This window comes from Mustelus asterias, chromosome 5 (assembly GCF_964213995.1).
Source record: "Mustelus asterias chromosome 5, sMusAst1.hap1.1, whole genome shotgun sequence".
Taxonomy (NCBI): domain Eukaryota; kingdom Metazoa; phylum Chordata; class Chondrichthyes; order Carcharhiniformes; family Triakidae; genus Mustelus; species Mustelus asterias.
Window position 1 is genome coordinate 45286070 of NC_135805.1, and position 18819 is coordinate 45304888.

Genomic DNA, 18819 nt, shown 5'->3' on the forward strand with positions numbered 1-18819 from the left:
ACTCCTGCTACTATTTGTGTTCTTATTTTCTCCTTGGAGAACATCTTCCAACGGTGTTTTAACCAAGTTTCAAGTTGAAATCAACATTGGCTGCAAAAGCCAGTTATTTGAAAGGAACCAAAGGAGGTGACCATGATGACAGACTGGCCTGTGTATAGGTTCCATATACTGCTGTGTTTGCAAGTAGCTTTCTAGGTCAAGTACTCAGCATTATAAAAGGAACAGGGGTAGGCCATTAAACACATTGAGCTTATTCTGCCATTCAGTGAGATCATGACAGATTTGTACCTTAATTCAATCCACCTTCCTTCATTCCTTAACCCCTAATACCCTACCGAGCAAAAAATCTCTCAGATTGAAAATTATTGAATGTACACTTCGAATGATTTTTGTGGGAGAGTTCCACACTTCTATCATTCTTTGCATGAATTAGTGTTTCCTGACATCTCTCCTGCATGATGGCATTGATTTTAAAGTGATAGTCCCCTTGTCCTAGACTTCACTATCAGCTGAAAAAAATCTGATCTACCCGAAGAATTTCCTTTCAAAATTTTAAAACCCATACAAAATTACCCTTTACTTTCCACGGAATGCAAGCCCAGTTCATGTACTCTCTCCTATGTTGAATCGTTGGAAACTCGGCAACATTCTGGATCTCACTCCTTCCATATCTGAAGTTGCAGTGCCCAGAGTTATATACAGTACAGTACCCCAGCTGTGGTCTAGCCAGGGCTTTGTAGGGCTTTGAGCAAAACTCCCATTGTTTTGTATTCTGGAACTGTAGTTGTAAAGCTTTTACAATTTTCTTTGTATCTGTGACATTTTAGTGATCTGTGCACATGGGACCTCTATCCCATTTTGGACTTCTGCTTTTTATTAGTTTTTTACCATTTGAAAAATATCAGCATGAAAGAACAAAGAACAGTACAGCACAGGAACAGGCCCTTCAGCCCACCAAGTCTGTGCCCACACAAATGCTTCTCTAATCTAACATTTCCTTGCCTCTATATGGTCCATATCCCTCTGTTCCCTGTCTATTCATGTACCTATGCAGATGCCTCGTGAACGTTGTTATAGAATATGGTTTCACCACCTCCTCCGACAGCACGCTCCAGGCATTCACCATCCTCTGTGTGAAAAACTTGCCCCTTACATCTCTTTTAAACTTTCCCCCTCTCACTTTCAACCTATGCCCCTGAGTAATTGACCCTTCGACTCTGGGAAAAAGACTCTGACTATCCACTCTATCCAAGCCTGTCATAATCTTGTAAATCTCTATCAGGTTCCCCCTCATCCTCTGACGCTCCAAAGAAAACAATCCAAGTTTGTTGAACCTTTCTTCATAGTCCATATCCTCCAGACCAGGCAACATCCTGGTAAATCTCTTCTGCATCCTTTCCAATGCATCAACACCCTTCCGGTAGTGTGGCAACCAGAATAGTACACAATACTCCAAATGAGGCCTAACCAAAGTCTTATACAGCTGCAACATGATTTTCCAGTTCCTATACTCAACGCCCTGACCAATGAAGGCCAGCATGACCACCTTGTCCACCCGAGCTGCCAACTTCAGAGAACTGTGGATCTGCACACCTAGATCCCTCTGTATGCTAATATTTCTTAACGCTCTACCATTTACTGTATACTTTCCTTCTGCAGTAGACCTTCCAAATCGCATCACCTCACATTTGTCCGGGTTAAATTCCATCTGCCATCTTTCGACCCAGGTCTCCAGCCGATTTATACCCTCCTGTATTCTCTGGCAATCCTCCTCACTATCCGCTACTCCCCCAATTTTTGTGTCATCTGCAAATTTACTAATCAGACAATCTATATTTTCCTCTAAATCATTTACATATATTACAAACAACAGAGGCCCCTTGCACTGATCGTTGTGGAACACCGCTTGTCACAGACCTCCAGTTAGAAAAGTACCCTTCCACTGCTACTCTCTGTTTTCTATGCCCAAGCTAGTTTTGTATCCATTTTACCAGTTCACCTCGGATCCCATATGACTTCACCTTCTGTATCAGCCTGCCATGAGGAACCCTATCAAAGGCTTTACTAAAGTCCATGTATACAGCATCCATTGCCCTGCCCTGGTCAATTTTTTTGTCGCTTCTTCAAAAAACTCTCAAGTTTGTGAGACACAATCTCCCCTTCACAAAACCATGCTGTCTATCGCTAATTAGCCTATTCTCTGCCAGATGTGAGTACATCCTGTCCCTAAGAATCTTCTGCAATAATTTCCCCACCACTGATGTAAGGCTCACAGGCCTGTAATTTCCTGGATTGTCTCTTCTGCCCTTCTTAAAAAGAGGAACAATGTTAACTACTCTCCAATCCTCGGGTACCTTGCCCGTGGCTAAGGATACAAAGGTTTTGGCCAAGGTATCAGCAATTTCTTCCCTCGCCTCTCAGTATTCTGGAATAGACCCTATCTGGCCCTGGGGACTTGTCCACCTCAATGTTTTTCAAAACCTCCAATACCTTCTCCCTTTTTATCTCAACACATCCTAGAATGTCAACATTCTCCTTTCTACACTCACCATCCAGCACATCCTTCTCATTTGTGAATACTGATGCAAAGTACTGGTTAAGGACCTCACCCACCTCGTCTGGTGCCACATACAAATTCCCTCCACTGCCCTTGGGTGGACCTACTCTTTCCTTAGAGATCCTCTTCCTCCTTATATATGCATAAAAAGCCTTGGGATGCCCCTTAATCTTGCCTGCCAAGCTCTTTTCATGACCCTCTTTAGCCCTCCTAAGTCCCTGTTTAAGTTCTTTCCTGCTATCTTTGTATTCCTCAAGAGCCTTATGCGTTTTCAATCTGAAATTTATATATGCCTCCTTCTTCTTTTTCAATAAGCTCTGTTGTCATTCAGGGTTCCCGAATCTTGCCATCTTTATCCTTCATTTTTACAAGGACATACTTGTCCTGAATTGTTAACAACTGACTTTTAAAAGATTCCCACATATCGGATCTGGATTTATCCTCAAACAGCCACCCCCCAGCTACATTCCCCAACTCCTGCCTAATACTGTTGTAGTTAGCTTTCTCCTAGTTTAGTACTTTCACTCTGGGACTACTTCTGTCCTTTTCTACATATATCTTGAAACTTATAGAATTGTGATCACTGTTCCCAAAATGGTTCCCCCACTGAGACATCAATCACCTATCTGGGCTTGTTTCCCAGAGCCAGATCTAAGATAGCCTCTTACTGAGTTGGACTATCTACATATTGCCTCAAGAAGCACACTTAGACACTCTGAACAAACTCTGCCCCATCCAAGCCCCCGGCACTAAAGGAATCCCAGTCTATATTGGGGAAGTTAAAATCGCCCATCACAACCACCCTGTTGTTTTTACATCTTCCCATAATCTGTTGACATACCCAGTTCCTCCACTTCACGCTAACTGTTGGAAGGTCTGTAGTACAACCCCAACAGTGTGATTGGAATGGATGACCTCACAACTACCTGCCTTGAGATCTATCTGCCACAGTTTGCTCACTCACTCAATCAGGCTTTAAAAACTGCAAGGACGTCACTGGTCACCTCAAAGGAGACAAGCTGTCCCAACCACAATGATTTAGCATGCCATTAACCATCTGGATTTTTATATTTGCATACCTTTGATAACCTTTAAATTCGGTTTTTATTTTGCACACAGAACAAAGAACAGTACAGCACAGGAACAGGCCCTTCGGCCCTCCAAGCCTGTCCCGATCACATTGGGCCCGATTTTACCATCGGTTGCGCCTGTTTTCGGGCACGAAAACTTGATAAAGTTGGGTGTGAGGCAAGTAGCGCAATCCGCGCCCGTCTCCGCGCTGGTTCCCCCTTTATCAAGGCCCGAAAATGGCTGCGATCGGGACCGCACTCGAAATGGGCGCAATGGCCATTTGCATGCATTTAAATTGACTTAATTGGCTGCACGCCCAACCTTACCGGCACTTCCCCCTTTACCACCGCGTTCGCCCATCCAGAATCGGCACGAAACAGACATGCTCCATAAAGTTCCGATTTGGGCGCTCCAGTTAGTGAGGAGGTAGGTACCTAGTGTCTGACGGCTCTCTGCTTGAGATCAGTGGAGGGAAAGACCATAAAGACCATAAAACATTGGAGCAGAATTATCCACTCGGCCCGAGTCTGCTCCGCCATTCAATCATGGCTGATATTTTTCTCATCCCCATTCTCCTGCCTTTTCCCCATAACCTCTGACCCCCTTATTAATCAAATGCGGAAATGAGAGAAATTAAGGAAAAACATAGGCTACCACAATGTGCTGGGATTTCAGTTCAGCCTCACTGCTGAATTCCAATATGTGGAGATGCCGGTGTTGGACTGGGGTAAACACAGTAAGAAGTTTAACAACACCAGGTTAAAGTCCAACAGGTTTATTTGGTAGCAAAAGCCACACAAGCTTTCGGAGCCCCTTCTTCAGGTGAGTGGGAATTCTGTTCACAAACAGAGCTTATAAAGACACAGACTCAATTTACATGAATAACGGTTGGAATGCGAATACTTACAACTAATCAAGTCTTTAAAAAAGCTGTCTTGTCTGGAGACAATACACATCTTTTTAGCCTGTCTCGATGCTCTCTCCACTCACATTGTTTTGTTTCTTAAAGACTTGATTAGTTGTAAGTATTCGCATTCCAACCATTATTCATGTAAATTGAGTTTGTGTCTTTATAAGTTCTGTTTGTGAACAGAATTCCCACTCACCTGAAGAAGGGGCTTGGAGCTCCGAAAGCTTGTGTGGCTTTTGCTACCAAATAAACCTGTTGGACTTTAACCTGGTGTTGTTAAACTTCTTACTGAATTCCAATATGTCAGTGCTCAGGAAGTACCAAGCAGGCAATGCTTGTTGGTGCTAATAACCCTCGGACAGAGGGTGAAGTGCCAGCTAAAACGGGAACAGAACTATTATTAATCTAAACAAGTAGTCTCTGATCACCGTGTGCCATCAAGATCAGAGGCCACACACCATAGTGTTTACAAGCATATTTTATAATTTGTCTTCCTGTTTTGAAATATTTTTGAGCTCTGGTTAGATCCCCTACTATTTCATGAACTGATTTAACATTTTCATTCATCTCATTAATGTTGACACATTTCACTTCTGCTCTGCTGTTTTACCTCAAATAGGAAGTAGTAACAAAGGGGCTAATTAAGGATGATGACTAACTGAACTCAGCTCAAACTGCATCCTTTCCATAATCTGGCACTGATAGTTAATGCTGGGATTTGTGTGCATTGTACCGGCGATCTCATCATTTACACTGCGTCATTACATAGCATGGCAATGACATGATGTTTTGGAACCTATCAAGAGCAGCAGGCCATTGTCTTTTTTTATTCATTTGTGGGACATGGGCATCGCTGGCTGGCCAGCATTTATTGCCCATCCAAGTTGCCCTTGAACTGAGTGGCTTGCTCGGCCATTTCAGAGGGCAGTTGAGAGTCAACCACATTGCTGTGGCTCTGGTGTCAAATGGGTAAGGACAGCAGAATTGCTTCCCTAAAGGAAATATCTACATCAGTACATAACAGGAGATTTTAGCTACTCTTTTTTGCTATGAATAAATTCAACTTATGCCAAGAAAGCCATCGCTGTTTTTGAAATATAAGAAGGTAAATACTATTTGACTCTACCTCAATCTGTCTCACATCAACCAGCTGCCTTTTCTTGTAGGGGCATTTTAAAAAGAGCCGTTTCCGTTGAAAGATTTTTGTACCAATCCATCCCTAAGTGATTCCTATCTGGATTCTTGTCCCACATTTCACACATTCCTTCAATCTCATTGGATGCTGTGCATAAGTTGAAGTGTATTAATTCATATTATTTCAGCAGTTGTATGTACCTTTCTAAGTCTGCTAGAACATCTATCAATGGGGGGCACGGTAGCATAGTGCTTAGCACTGCTGCCTCACAGGACCAAGGACCCAGGTTCGATTCTGGCCTTGGTGACTGTGTGGAGTTTGCACATTCTCCCCGAGTCTGCCTGTCTTCCGGGTGCTCCAGTTTCCTCCCACAGTCCAAAGATGTGCAGGTTAGGTGGATTGGCCATGAAAAATTGCCCCTTAGTGTCAAAAGATGGGTACATTAGATGGATTAGTCATGGTAAATGCACAGGGTTATGGGGATAGGGGGTGAGGAGGGCCTGGGTGGGATGGTGTTTTGGAGAGTCAGTGCAGACTTGATGGGCCAAATGGCCTGTTTCTGTACTTAAGGAATTCAATGGTTCCATCTGTCAGATCAGTTCGATGATGCCAAAAGGTAAAGATTTAACTGTATAAATTCACCTTTTATCAGCAACTTGGTTTTTGGCCTAAGTGGGAGTCTAAAGATCATCAATTGGATTGGAACAAATACATTATAGTGTGTTAATAAGGATACTTTGCAGCTGTTTTTTATTCATAAATCAGAACAAGAAATTCTCGTTAAAATGGAAGAGTATAACTCATCCATTGATGGCTATTTGAAACACTACTAGTAGTTAGTAAGTAAATGTTTTTTTTGCATTACTATGCAATTCAGACAATGTCCTGAGAAACAAGAGGGTATCAAATCAATGTCACAGCAGATTTCACAGTATGTTGTCCGATTAAACTGAAGATTCTTCCAGACTTTCTAAGCGGTATCATTGTCAAGTGTCATCATATCATTTGTACAGCTACATAGAAAGTGGTGCCAGTGAACTGTTTTAATGGCTTTGGATTTCATCTCTTCCTGTCATACAAATTGCAACATGCCGCAGAGACTCTGCAGGCTGTCAACAGGAATGACATGAAAGATGGAGTGAGAGGCCTGCTCATAAATTATCAACCCTCCGTAAACTGTAGTTACTTATCATTCCCATAAACAAGTCTACAAGATGGTGAAATTTGGTTGACACATTCTCAAATGGGAGCAACACAAAATGGTTCTAGCTCAGGAGGTCATTCAGCCTATCATCTGTGCCAGCTCTTGGTAAGAGCTACTCAGCTAGTCCCACTCTACTGCCTTTTCATCCGGCAATTTTTTTTCTCATCAGATAATTATCTGATTCCCTTTCGAAAGCTATGATTGAATCTGTTTCTACCACACTCTCGTGCAGTGCATTCCAGATCCTAACCATTCGCTGAGTGAAGCTTTCCCTCATGCTGCCTCTGGTTCTTTTGCTAATTGGTGCCCTCTGGCTTTCGATTCTCCTTCCAATGGTATCTCTACATCTACCCTGTCCAGATTCCTTGTGATTTTGAACACCTTTCTAATCTCCTCTAAATCTTCTTTGCTCTAAAGGGAATAGTTCAAGCTTCGCCAATCTTTCCACAAAACTGAAGTCTCTCATCCCCAGAACAATTCTTATGAATCTTTTCTGCACTCTGTCCAATGCCTTCATATCCTTCCTAAAGTGTGTAGCCCAGAGTTCGACATAATACTCCACTTGGGGTGGAAACAATGTTCAGTGAACTACAACATTCCTTCCTTGCTTTTGTACACTCTGCCTCTACTTATAAAGTCCAGGATTCTGGATGCCTTACTAACTGTTTTCTGTTGTCCTGTCACTGTATGCAATGTATGAACATATACCTCAGTCGTCTCTGTCCCTGTTTTGCTTGTTTATATAAATCACTGTATCCCATTGAGTGTTGAAAACTCAATTCAAAACACACTTGTTCAGTTCAGAGTTGACTGACTAAATCAATTTATTTTTGATGCCGCAACTCTTTTATTGCCAGATTGAAGGAAAAAAGAAACATTGCTATTTAAATTGCTATTTCTTCTTAAAGGGGTGAAAAGAGCAATCAATATTTCAGTGAAATCCTACTGCACTAACCGGATTCAGTTATTTGAGGAAGTTCTTAAATCAATGCATGATGACAGTCTGGTAGGTGTTACATAAAAATACTTGGATTTCCAAAAAAGCTTTGATAAAATGTCACGCAATACATCACTGGCAAAGACTGCAGCACATGAGATTAATAATTAGATATTAACCTGATTGCGAACACAGAGAGCTATCTTTAATTAGAGTAGAACGATAGTTTCACTAGGTCAAGAACAGAGTTCCAAAAGGTTCAGTGTTGAGACTGATGTTCGCCATAAATGATTTGGGTGGCAGCATTAATGGAAGCTGGAACCATTCACAATTTTGCAGATGGCCGAACTGTGTGAATTGCTCTTGGAAATTTAGATTAAATATTAGTTGGCCAATCTGGTTGGGGGATAGACCCATGTGCAGTAGCAATCAATCAATGTGAATTAATCCAACTAACCTGGATCAGGGCAAATGCAAGTTGCAATACAACAGCAGCCATTAAACATGACAGAGTACAAGAGGAACCTTGGGAGTTGTGGTTGATAAATCACTAAAGGTCCACATTGCAGTACGGGAAGGCAAAGTGGGCTTCCGATTGGTCCCAAATAACCATAGGCTGCCCTCCCCTCTTAGGGTCACCACACCTCAGGCAAGGGGCAAGGTTGAGAAGGCAGGCTGTATTACACAGCCAATTTTGTTTAAGGTCAGAATATTATGGTTGGGCTGTATAATTGTCTAAGAAAGTTAGGGAGCATTTTCCGAGAGCGTTTCCTAAATTGCCCACAGTTCTTTTTCCTGTGGTTGTATCGTGTTTGGATAGGGCATGCTTTACAGACAAAGTAGTGCAATATTACGTTGGTCATTGATTGATTTATTACAAACTTAGAATTAAACACATTATACGCTAAAAAGCCCATATTTTATTTGTCTTGGAAACTGGCACAGAATTTTTACTTTTATGCCTCGAGATATGTTTAGAAAGTTAACACGAAGTTGAGGATAGTGAGATGTAAGGGGCCTCAATCTCTTGCTTTGTGTATGGCCAAATAAGTCCTGAACAAAGGCTCGAGTGCAAGGGAGGTGAACTAATTTGGCACAAGCGAAAGATCCCAACTGATGGATAAACAACGATAATTTACTGCTGTAAATTCGCAATCCCCACCCCAGTCTTCACTGAATTCATCAACACATCTTATAAACAGAAATATTCAAGTAAAATCAAGAAGATAAAAGCAAGAAGCTCTTCGCAACAGCACATTTGTAAGAATTGGAATTGAAAAGAATACTATAATCTTTAACACTTTCCCAGCCTGAAATAGGGCTGCAAACCGTTTGGACATCTCGGGTGGGATTCTCCCTAACAAATCCTAAAAACTGGAGTAAATCCCACTGCTTTTTTCAGCATGATTTTCAAAATGAATCTTCCACACTTTGTGCGCTGCAGAGTGCCTCAACATGAATCACGCTAAAAATCAGTGGGCAGGGCCTAATTCCACTGGAGAGGCCGGCAGCAGAGCACTGAGCGGGCCACTGTGCATGCGCTGATCTGTCAGCGCCGAGATCGGTGCATACGCAGTAGCCCTGCCGGCCTCCTGATTACTGGCCAGCCCCGCGACCCCAGCCTGCCTCGATCCACCACCAGCCCTTCCCTCCCCCTGCCCCAGCAGTCCCGATCTCCTGATCCCGCTCCGCCCCGGAAGGCCGACCCCCCACCTCCATCCTGATGTCCAGCCCCGATCATTGGCCTCCCTCCCTCTGTCACCGCCATTTGCACAGAGTGGCAGCGGGACCCCTGCCCTCACCGATCTTGTTCCCCCCAAAGGCCCCGCCCCATAGGCCCCACTCCAATTAGGCCCCGCCCCCTTGACACTGCCCGATGCCCAGTGGGCAATGCCAAGGTGCCCCCTCAGCATTGCCATTTTACCCCATGGGCAGTGCCAGGGGGCCAGGCTGGCAATGCCAAGCTGACAATGCCCAGTGGGCATTCCACCCCTACTCCGACTTCCTTGGGGGGGGGGGGGCATTCATCACCACACCCCCCACCCCCACCCCGCACTCCATTGGTGTGAGACCGCCAACTTCCCGTTAGTGGGGAGCTGATGTAAACCCTGCTGGAGTGAAACACCTGGCGGGGGGATGGGGGGGGAGGGAGCGGTAAGAGGCTAGTGGGCCCAGAGACTTCAGTCCCAGGCCTGCTAATTACATGGAAATGGCCATTAGCATGATTTATACAGCTTCGCAGCCGGAGCTGTGTGGAGGTTGTGGCGCCCAGCGGGAAGCCCGCTACACAGCCTCCACTTGAGTCTCCCAGCCCACGTGTGCTGGGAGAATCACTCCCTTCACTTTTTCTACACCGCACTATGTATCGGGACGTATTAATTCTTTTGACTGACAATCTCAATGATTAAAGTCTGCAATGTTGAAAAGTTTTGTGTAATTGGCTTTTATGCTTTAAAATGGTTCTGTAGCCAGTTCACACTGTGAGGTAACTCCAGTAGGTACACAGACCTTTAAACAAAACACACCCTTTCCATAAACTGGGTGCTGAGAGAATCTGGATAACTTCCAGGTTTGCCAATTGGCATCTTTAATTTGTTATCACAACTGCTGAGATATTAATTAGAATTTTATTCAATTTTAATGTTTGTTTAATAATGTATTAGCAGTAATGCCCTGAAATTCCTTTCCTAAACTTTTTTATCTCTATCTCTTTTTTTTCTCCTATAAGACATTCTTTAAAACCTACCTCTTTGACCAAGCTTTCGCTCATCTGCCCTAATATCCCGTTACATGGGTTGGAGTCAATTTGTGCTCTATAGCACTCCCGTGAAGCACCTTAAGATGTTTTATTACATTAAATGTGTAATATAAATACAATTTGTTATCCAAGAGGATGATATCGTGTGGAATGATCGAATTGGCTGAAGACTGGCATCTGTGACGATGGGGACCTCTGGAGGAGACTGAGATGTATAATCAACTTGGCAATTCTGGCTGAAGATTGTTGCAAGTGCGTCAGTCTTATCCTTTGCACTGATTTGCTGGGCCCCTGCACCATTGAGGATGGGGATATTTGTGGAGCCTCCTCTCCCAGTGAGTTGTTTAATTGTCCACCACCATTCACAACTGGATGTGGCAGGAGAGTAGAGCTTAAATCTGCTCAATTGGTTGTCAGATTGCTTAACTCTATCACTTGCTGCTTATGCTGTTTGGCACGCAAGTAGTCCTGTGTTGTAGCTTCACCAGGTTGACACCTCATTTTTAGGTATGCCTGGCGCTGCTCCTGGCATGCCCCCTTGCACTCTCCATAAACCAGGGTTGATTCCCTGGCTTGGTGGTAATAGCAGAGTGTGGGAATATGCCATACCATGATGTCAAGATTGTGGTTGAGTACAGTTATGCTGCTGCTGATGGCCCACACCACCTCATGAATGCCAAAGCTTGAGTTGCTTGATCTGTTCAAAGTCTATTCCATTTATCATGGTGGCAGTGCCACACTACACGATGGAAGGTATCCTCAATGTGAAGATGGGACTTTGTCTCCACAAAGATGTGTGGTGGTCACTCCTACTGAGCCTGTCCACCATCTACAAGGCACAAGTAAAGAGTGTAGCGGAATACTCTGCACTTGCCAGATGGGTGCAGCTCCAACGATATTCATGAAATTCAACACCATCCAGGACAAAGCAGCCCGCTTGAATGGCACCCCATCCACAAACATTCACTCCCTCCAGAACCGACGAACAGTGTACCATCTACAAGATATACTGAAGAACTGACCAAGGCTCCTTAGGCAGCACCTTCCAAACCTACAACAACTACCGTTTAGAAGGACAAGGGCAGCAGATACCTGGGAATACCACCACCTGGAGGTTCCCCTGCAAGTCACTCACCATCCTGGCTTGGGAATATATCGCTGTTCCTTCAATGTGGCTGGGTCAAAATCTTGGAACTCCCTCACTAACAGCACCGTGGATGTACCTACACTACATGGACTAAAGGCAGCTCACCACCACACTAAGGGCAACTAAGGATGGGCAATAAATGCTGCTGAGCCAGTGACACCCACAACCCATAAATGAATTTTTAAAAAGTAATACAATTGAAATGTCACAGCTGACAATAACATTTCACCTAAAAGGATGACAGCCTCAGCTGATACATATCACAACGTGCAGTTTTGCAGCACTTTCCCTGTTGATACATTGGGCTACATCTCCCGAGTAGTGGAAATATCTGTCAGATTGCCATCCTGCTCCTATTTTCTCATCTTACATTGGAGCTCCATATTCCTGGCCTTGACTTCCGAACTGAGCCTCTTCAGAAATACTGTTTTCAGAGTCCTTCATCGTAAGGCAGGATTGTTGGGTGAAGTCAAACCGCACCCCTTTTTACAGCACTATTTTGGTAAGTCTTCATTCATGAGCACAATAAAAAGCTTTGGGACAGACATTTCAGTAGCTTTTCACTATGTTATTGAATGAGCGTGAGTGGGATAAGTGGGGAAGGCGGCAGTGTGTGAGTAGGTTGCCAGTTGGATAGGGTGGGTAAGGAAGTGGTAAGTGACTGGGTGCGGGTGGAAGGGTGGGTAGGGTGCTAGCTGGGTAGGGTGGTGAGGTTGGGTCAGAGGAGTCAGAGGGGACTGAAGAGGGCAGTTGGTGGGTTGGGAGATGGGGCAGTCAGGTTGGGGGGGTAGTCGTAGGGTTAAGTTGGAAATTCGGGGGCGGGAGTATCAGGTCAGGCTTGGAGGGTCAGGGGATCAGGAGAGAATTGGGGATAGTTGGAGAGTGGGTGTTTGTGGCAGGGGTGGGAAGGTCAGGTGGGTCAGTTTTAGTGATTATGTGTAGTTATCCAGTTTCTCCTGTCTAACTTTTCCTGGGTAACTAATTCAGTAAGTAAGGAGGAGCCGTCTACAATCTCCGACTCTAACTCAGAATTGGAGGTATTTTCGGAGGGTTCGAGATATGTAGAATTGCCCATCAGCAGTTCAAATTTCCTGAGTAATTCTCACGTCATCAGTGTGTCAGCACTTCCGCCAAGTTCTGTGGTGAGTCTGGCAAGGTACCTCTGGAGATAGAAGCTTCTGGGCCTAAGTATATATTTTACTCAAGTAACATTCCTAAATGTTACCAGTTTCAGCCAATGATGATACAATTTTGAGTCCTCTTGTCAAGGATTTATTCTGATGAATGACTTATGAGTTGCTGGTGATCCTGGTACAAAGTCAAAACTTACATTTTATCTTGGTGAGCCACTGATCGTCCAAATTACTAAATTCACTCACTAAGGGTGCTCAAATGGTTTGTCAAATCACATCCAAGCTTTTTTAACAGTACTTTTATAAGACGATTTTCTTTATTATTCTCCAAGTATTTCACAGCTGTAGTCTTTCTGAATCCAAGCACTTCTCCCATTTGATAACTGACTGCCATCAATCCAGCTTCAAAAATGCCACCTGCAAAAGAGGGGGAAAAATTTAGATACATTTAGCGGCATTTTAAGATAGACTGATTGAAGTTGCATAAGTAAAAGGACAGACACAAAGGCCCGTACAAGTGGGTGGCAGGCCACACCATGCCCCACCCCTGCCATGGCCTCTCAAACCCTGCCCTCACCCCAAGCACTAATGTTTCATAAACTTCCATTCCAGCGTTGCTCAAGCCTCAAGTGCAGTCCCGGCAGTGGCCACCGCTTGCTGTCCCAGAGGGATGGTGGGGGTGGGGGGGGACCTCCCGTCTTCTCTTCAGTGGGCTACCCATGCCTCCTGACATTTTAACCAGGGTGAAGGGAGCCACAGCACCCTATAAAATGTAACCCACTGCGATATATATAAAACACACCGCCATTAAAATGCAAAGATCTTCTGGAGTTCAAACCCTCACCGAATTTAAGTGCTGCGATGCTGAATAAAAACTGAGCTTTCAATTCAATTTTTTGACAGGTATACTTGACTAGATTTTCCAAGCAACATATAGGCCCAAGCTTCGAGACAGTGTATCGGGAGTGTTCCCCAAATGTACTCGGAGGTACCCCCAGTAAGGATTGCACTGCAATTGCCCAGAAAGTTCAAACTTCTTTTGGGAAATTTCCCTGCATTTAAAATCATATATTTCCAATGATTACAACTGTGTTACAGGAACAATCACCCGGAAAAGATTAGATAAATTCAAACTACTTCTAGCTTCTGGGTAACTGTTGTACTGACCATACCCTCCACCCCCCCGCCAACACCCGCCACCACCGACTGCCAACTCCGACTGGGATCCCACCCACCTCCCACCAGCCTCCACCCCGATTATCCCCCAACTTCTTGATCCCTGAACCCCAATATGGCTCCCCCCACCCCTCATTACCCACTGACCGCACAGTCTTGACTGGCCTGGTCCAAACTGACCTGGCCTTCCCAGGCCCGACCCATCCCCCCACCCACACCTCCAGGCCCAATCAGACAAGACCCCTCCCGCCACTCCCCAGGACAGCCCCGATCTGACCTGGCACAAGCAACTCCTCAAGTAACCAGGATTGTATTGGCAATTCGACCCTACTACTACTCCACCAGGAGTAACAGGCCGCTGTGTTATATTTGTTTTTCTAACTGGATCGAACATGAAAAGATTTCAGTCTCTGATGGCAATGCATTTTGTGGAGTAAAGATCAGGTAAACTGCCGGTCAAACAGGGTTAATCAAACCAGAATCAGAACAAGGGCAGCCTGTGGTGATGGAATCCAGAAAGGGGAGTGGAGCGGCTGTGAGGGGGAAAATAGACAAGAGGTATTTAAGAAGTAGCAGGAAGTAAAAGTAAAGTTTATTTATCAGTCACAAGTAAGACTTACATTAACACTGCAATGAAGTTACTATGAAATTCCCATGTTACTTTGAAGTTACTGTGTTTAAAGTTACTGTGAAGAGTGGAGAAAGAAAAGAAAGAGGGATGAATGAGAAAGAAGCAAGGCTGAAATGGGAGAGAACAGGAGCTCAGAGGGGAATAGAGGTTCAATAGGAAGAAAGGGCGAGGAGGAGAAAATGAGAGACAGGATTGGGAAGAATGGGAAAGGACAACTTTTAAAAATATACAAGAGAGAAAGGGAGACCCGTGGTAGAATTTTCCTGTCCCACCCGCCACGGGGATTGTAGCGAGCAGAACACGGACCATGCAAAGGTCCGTTGACCTTGAGCAGGATTTTCCAGTCTTGGGGCAAGCGTGGCAGGAAAATCCTGCCCAGAGAGTCAAGTGTTATTGCAGACAGAATGGGAGAAGCGGAGGAGGATGGTGGGAATGGAAGAGAAAGGGGTTGAAGTAAATTTAAAACTATCAGCAACTCCCTTTATATAAAAATGTTTCAGTAACCCCCGCAGAGTGAAGTCGAGTGGGCTTGTGACTGGATCCCTGAACAGACCAGGTGGAAAGCCAGTTCCGACACATTAGCCTGATGGTGTGAGGGCGGGGGGGGGGGGGGGGGGGGGAGAGACAAGAGGCAGATGATCGGCAGAAGTGACAAAAACAGAGTAGAAAGGTAACGGGATGCAAGCAGAGGGTTTGTTTTAAATAGGGTGAGTCTAAAGGAATGCTCAGATGCACAAAGGCAGATTCATGATTGGGTAAGAATGAGAATAAGGGAGGCAGAGAATGGTATGCTCCAGCAACCATTGCAACTGCATAATTTGATACAAGTAACATTAAATATTTTCAAACAATCTATTTTGAGCTTTAAAAAATAATGAAGTCAGAAGCTCCAGCAGAAAGATTTTTGCTGAAATTCTGCAAGGTTAAAAAAGCAAGGCTGTCGAGTTCAAAACACTGACAAATTCACAGAACCTGTAAAGACAACCAGACTGAAGGCATTGAACCTTATATTTTTGCAATAAAATAGCAGCTATTTGTTATATAGTCATTATGTGGCATATACAGGTCACCTTTGTCATCAAAAGCAAGTGCTTACAGCAGCAATTAAAAGTGTGACATGTGACAGGTGTAAATGGTTTTAAAGTCAAATTTATCACAGTATAACAAGAAATAGAGCATGCACCCATCACCTCATTGGCACATTTGTATAATTAATAAGGTCTAAATGATCAAATTGTGTTGTTTTTTTATTTGTTCACTCAATGTGGGTGTCGCATTGCTCTTGAACTGAGTAGCTTGCTAGGCCATTTAAGAGTCAATCACATTGCTGTGGGTCTGGAGTCACATATAGGCCAGACCAGGTAAGGATGGCAGATTTCCTTCCCTAAACGGCCATTAGCAACATTGGTAACATTTGCGCCACACAAATGCCAGGCAATGACCATTACTAAAATGAGATACGCTAACCACCATCCCTTGACACTTAATGGTGTCACCATCACTGAATACCCCACTGTCAACATCCTTGGGGTTGCCATTGACAAGAAAGTCAACTGGACTCGCCACGTAAACACAGTGGCTGCAAGAGCAGGTAAGAGGCTAGGAACACTGCGGAGAGTAACTCACCTCCCAACTCCCAAAAGCCTGTCTAGCATCTACAAGGCACAAGTCAGGAGTGTGATGGAATACTCCCCACTTGCCTAGATGGGTGCAGCTCCAACAACATCAAGAAGCTTATCACCATCCAGGACAAAGCACCACATCCACAAACATCCACTCCCTCCATCACCGATGCTCAGTAACAGCAATGTGAACTATCTACAAGATGCACTGCAGCAATTCACCATAGATCCTTAGACAGCACCTTCCAAACCCACGACCACTTCCATCTCAAAGGACAAGGGCAGCAGATACATGGGAACACCATCATCTGCAAGTTCCCCTCCAAGCCACTCACTTGGGAATATATCGCCGTTCCTTCGCAGTCGCTGGGTCAAAATCCTGGAATTTCCTCCCTAAAGGCATTGTGGGTCAACCCACAGCAAATGGACTGCAGCGATCCAAGAAGGCAGCTCCCACCACTTTCTCAAGGGTAACTAAGGATGGGCAATAAATGCTGGCCAGCCAGCGACACCCGGGTCTCACGAATGAATAAAAAAAGTGGGTTTTTACAACAATCATCTATCATGGTCTTCATTAGACTATTGTTTTCAAGTTCCAGATTTTTACTGAATTAAAAATTCACCATCAGCCTTGGCGGAATTTGAACCCAGGTCCCAGAGGATTACCCTGGATCTCTGGATTACTACTTAGTGATAATACCACTACACCACCGCCTCCCCACTTAGTGGGGACCTTAGTAAGAAAAATTCTTAATTTGTGTGTATTATTGGGATGGTTTGTGAATTTTGGGGTACGTTTGCTCAGAAAATCTTAAAATTGACATCTCCTTAATTGCCAAATATAGTGATGCAGTTTTCAGAAAGATATGTGGGTCCTTGGCAAGTGAACTGAATTATAACTGGGGCACCCAGTGGCCAGCTGTTAGGTGTGTAGCTTCAGCAATTAAAGTGAACTGGAAATTGTTTTTTTTTGTTTTAATTTTATTAGTCGCAAGTAGGCTTACATTAACATTGCAATGAAGTTACTGTGAAAATCCCCTAGTCGCCATACTCCAGCGTCTGTTCGGGTACACTGAGGGAGAACTTAGCATGGCCAATCCACCTGAACAGCACGTCTTTCGGACTGTGGGAGGAAACTAGAGCACCTAGAGGAAATCCACACAGACACAGGGAGAATGTGCAAACTCCACACAGACAGTTACCCAAGCCGGGAATCGGACCCGGGTCCCTGGTGCTGTGAGGCAGCAGTGCTAACCACTGTGCCATCGTGCCACCCCATTGTGGGTTAAAAGCAAGGTTGAAGTCATAAAGCTGCAAAGGGATTTGTATGTATGTATGTTAGAGTTAAGTTGGCTAAGCTAAATTCTCCAAGGATGTCATGAGACCAGATTCAAGGAACCAAGAGAAGATGCAGGAAGTCCCAGGATCCACGGGAAAGACGGGCCAACAAATGTTAAACTTGTGTTTTGGGCCATGCCTCGAATAATGAAATGTTAAGTATCAATACGGTGGCATGGTGGCACAATGGTTAGCACTGCTGCCTCACATAGCCAGGAACCCCAGGTTTGATTCCCAGCTTGGGTCACTATCTGTATGAAATCAGCACGTTCTCCCCGTGTCTGTGTGGGTTTCCTCCAAGTGCTCCGGTTTCCTCCCACAGTCCACAGATGTGTGGATTAGATGGATTGGCCATGCTAAATTGCCCTCGGGGACGAGCTAGGGTAATTGCATGCGGTTATGGGGGTAGGACCTGTGGTTGGTGCAGACTCGATGGGCCAAATAGCCTCCTTCTGCACTGTATGATTCTGTGAATATTTCTTATACAATTGTTAGTTTGCATGCCAAATGTTCTTTTTGCCAATATGGTTATTGCTTGACAAGAATTTTCTTACTCTGGGTTTAGTATAGAATCCAAATCCCTACACCATCAACTGCATTTAATCTATTGAAGATGTCTTGCTTAAAAGTTAACAGTGGAAAGATTTGCAATGCTAATACGAGGCATGAGGCATGAACTCCCAGAAAGTTAAAAAAATATATATTTGCAAAAAAGCAAAATGCAACATACAGACATTCTGTAGAGATATTTTAAAAACAATGCTCTTTGCCATCCTAAAATATAAATTCACTTTGCAAAGTTTATCCTTCAAATAGAGTTCCAATTGTGACAATGTTTCCAAATAATAGCACTGCAATAGCCTTATGTGTAAAGCTGGTGGAGCATCAAGGCATATTGACCAAAGCATCTCAAGTTTATTTTTGCTTGTAATTGTTTAAAAGTTCTCAAAGAACATAATGAAAGAGAAATGTCATCCAAGGTCTTCTTTCTAGTGACTAACCAGTGACCTGTACTAGAAATTGTGCTTGCGTGGATGTCAACTGAAAAACATATGGGGGGCAAAGTGCTGAACAAGATGGAAAACGGGAGAGAATCGCACCCACATTTTGGGCGAGCTCCCAGACGCAATCGTATGGCACTATGAAAAAAAAAAGATTCAAAGTGTGATTCTCGCCAGTAGGGGGAGTGGACGGAGCCTA

General features: G+C 44.2%; 1 protein-coding gene across 1 annotated transcript in view; it reads right to left on the bottom strand.

Moving 5' to 3' along the window:
- Positions 1 to 8672: 8672 nt before the first annotated feature.
- The window catches only part of ube3d (ubiquitin protein ligase E3D), a 165755-nt gene continuing 155608 nt past the window's right edge, over positions 8673 to 18819 (bottom strand). The window contains exon 10 of the mRNA XM_078212474.1: positions 8673 to 13269. Within this exon, the coding sequence (XP_078068600.1) occupies positions 13246 to 13269 (24 nt within the window). The 3' untranslated portion in view covers positions 8673 to 13245. The remainder of the gene's footprint in view (positions 13270 to 18819) is intronic.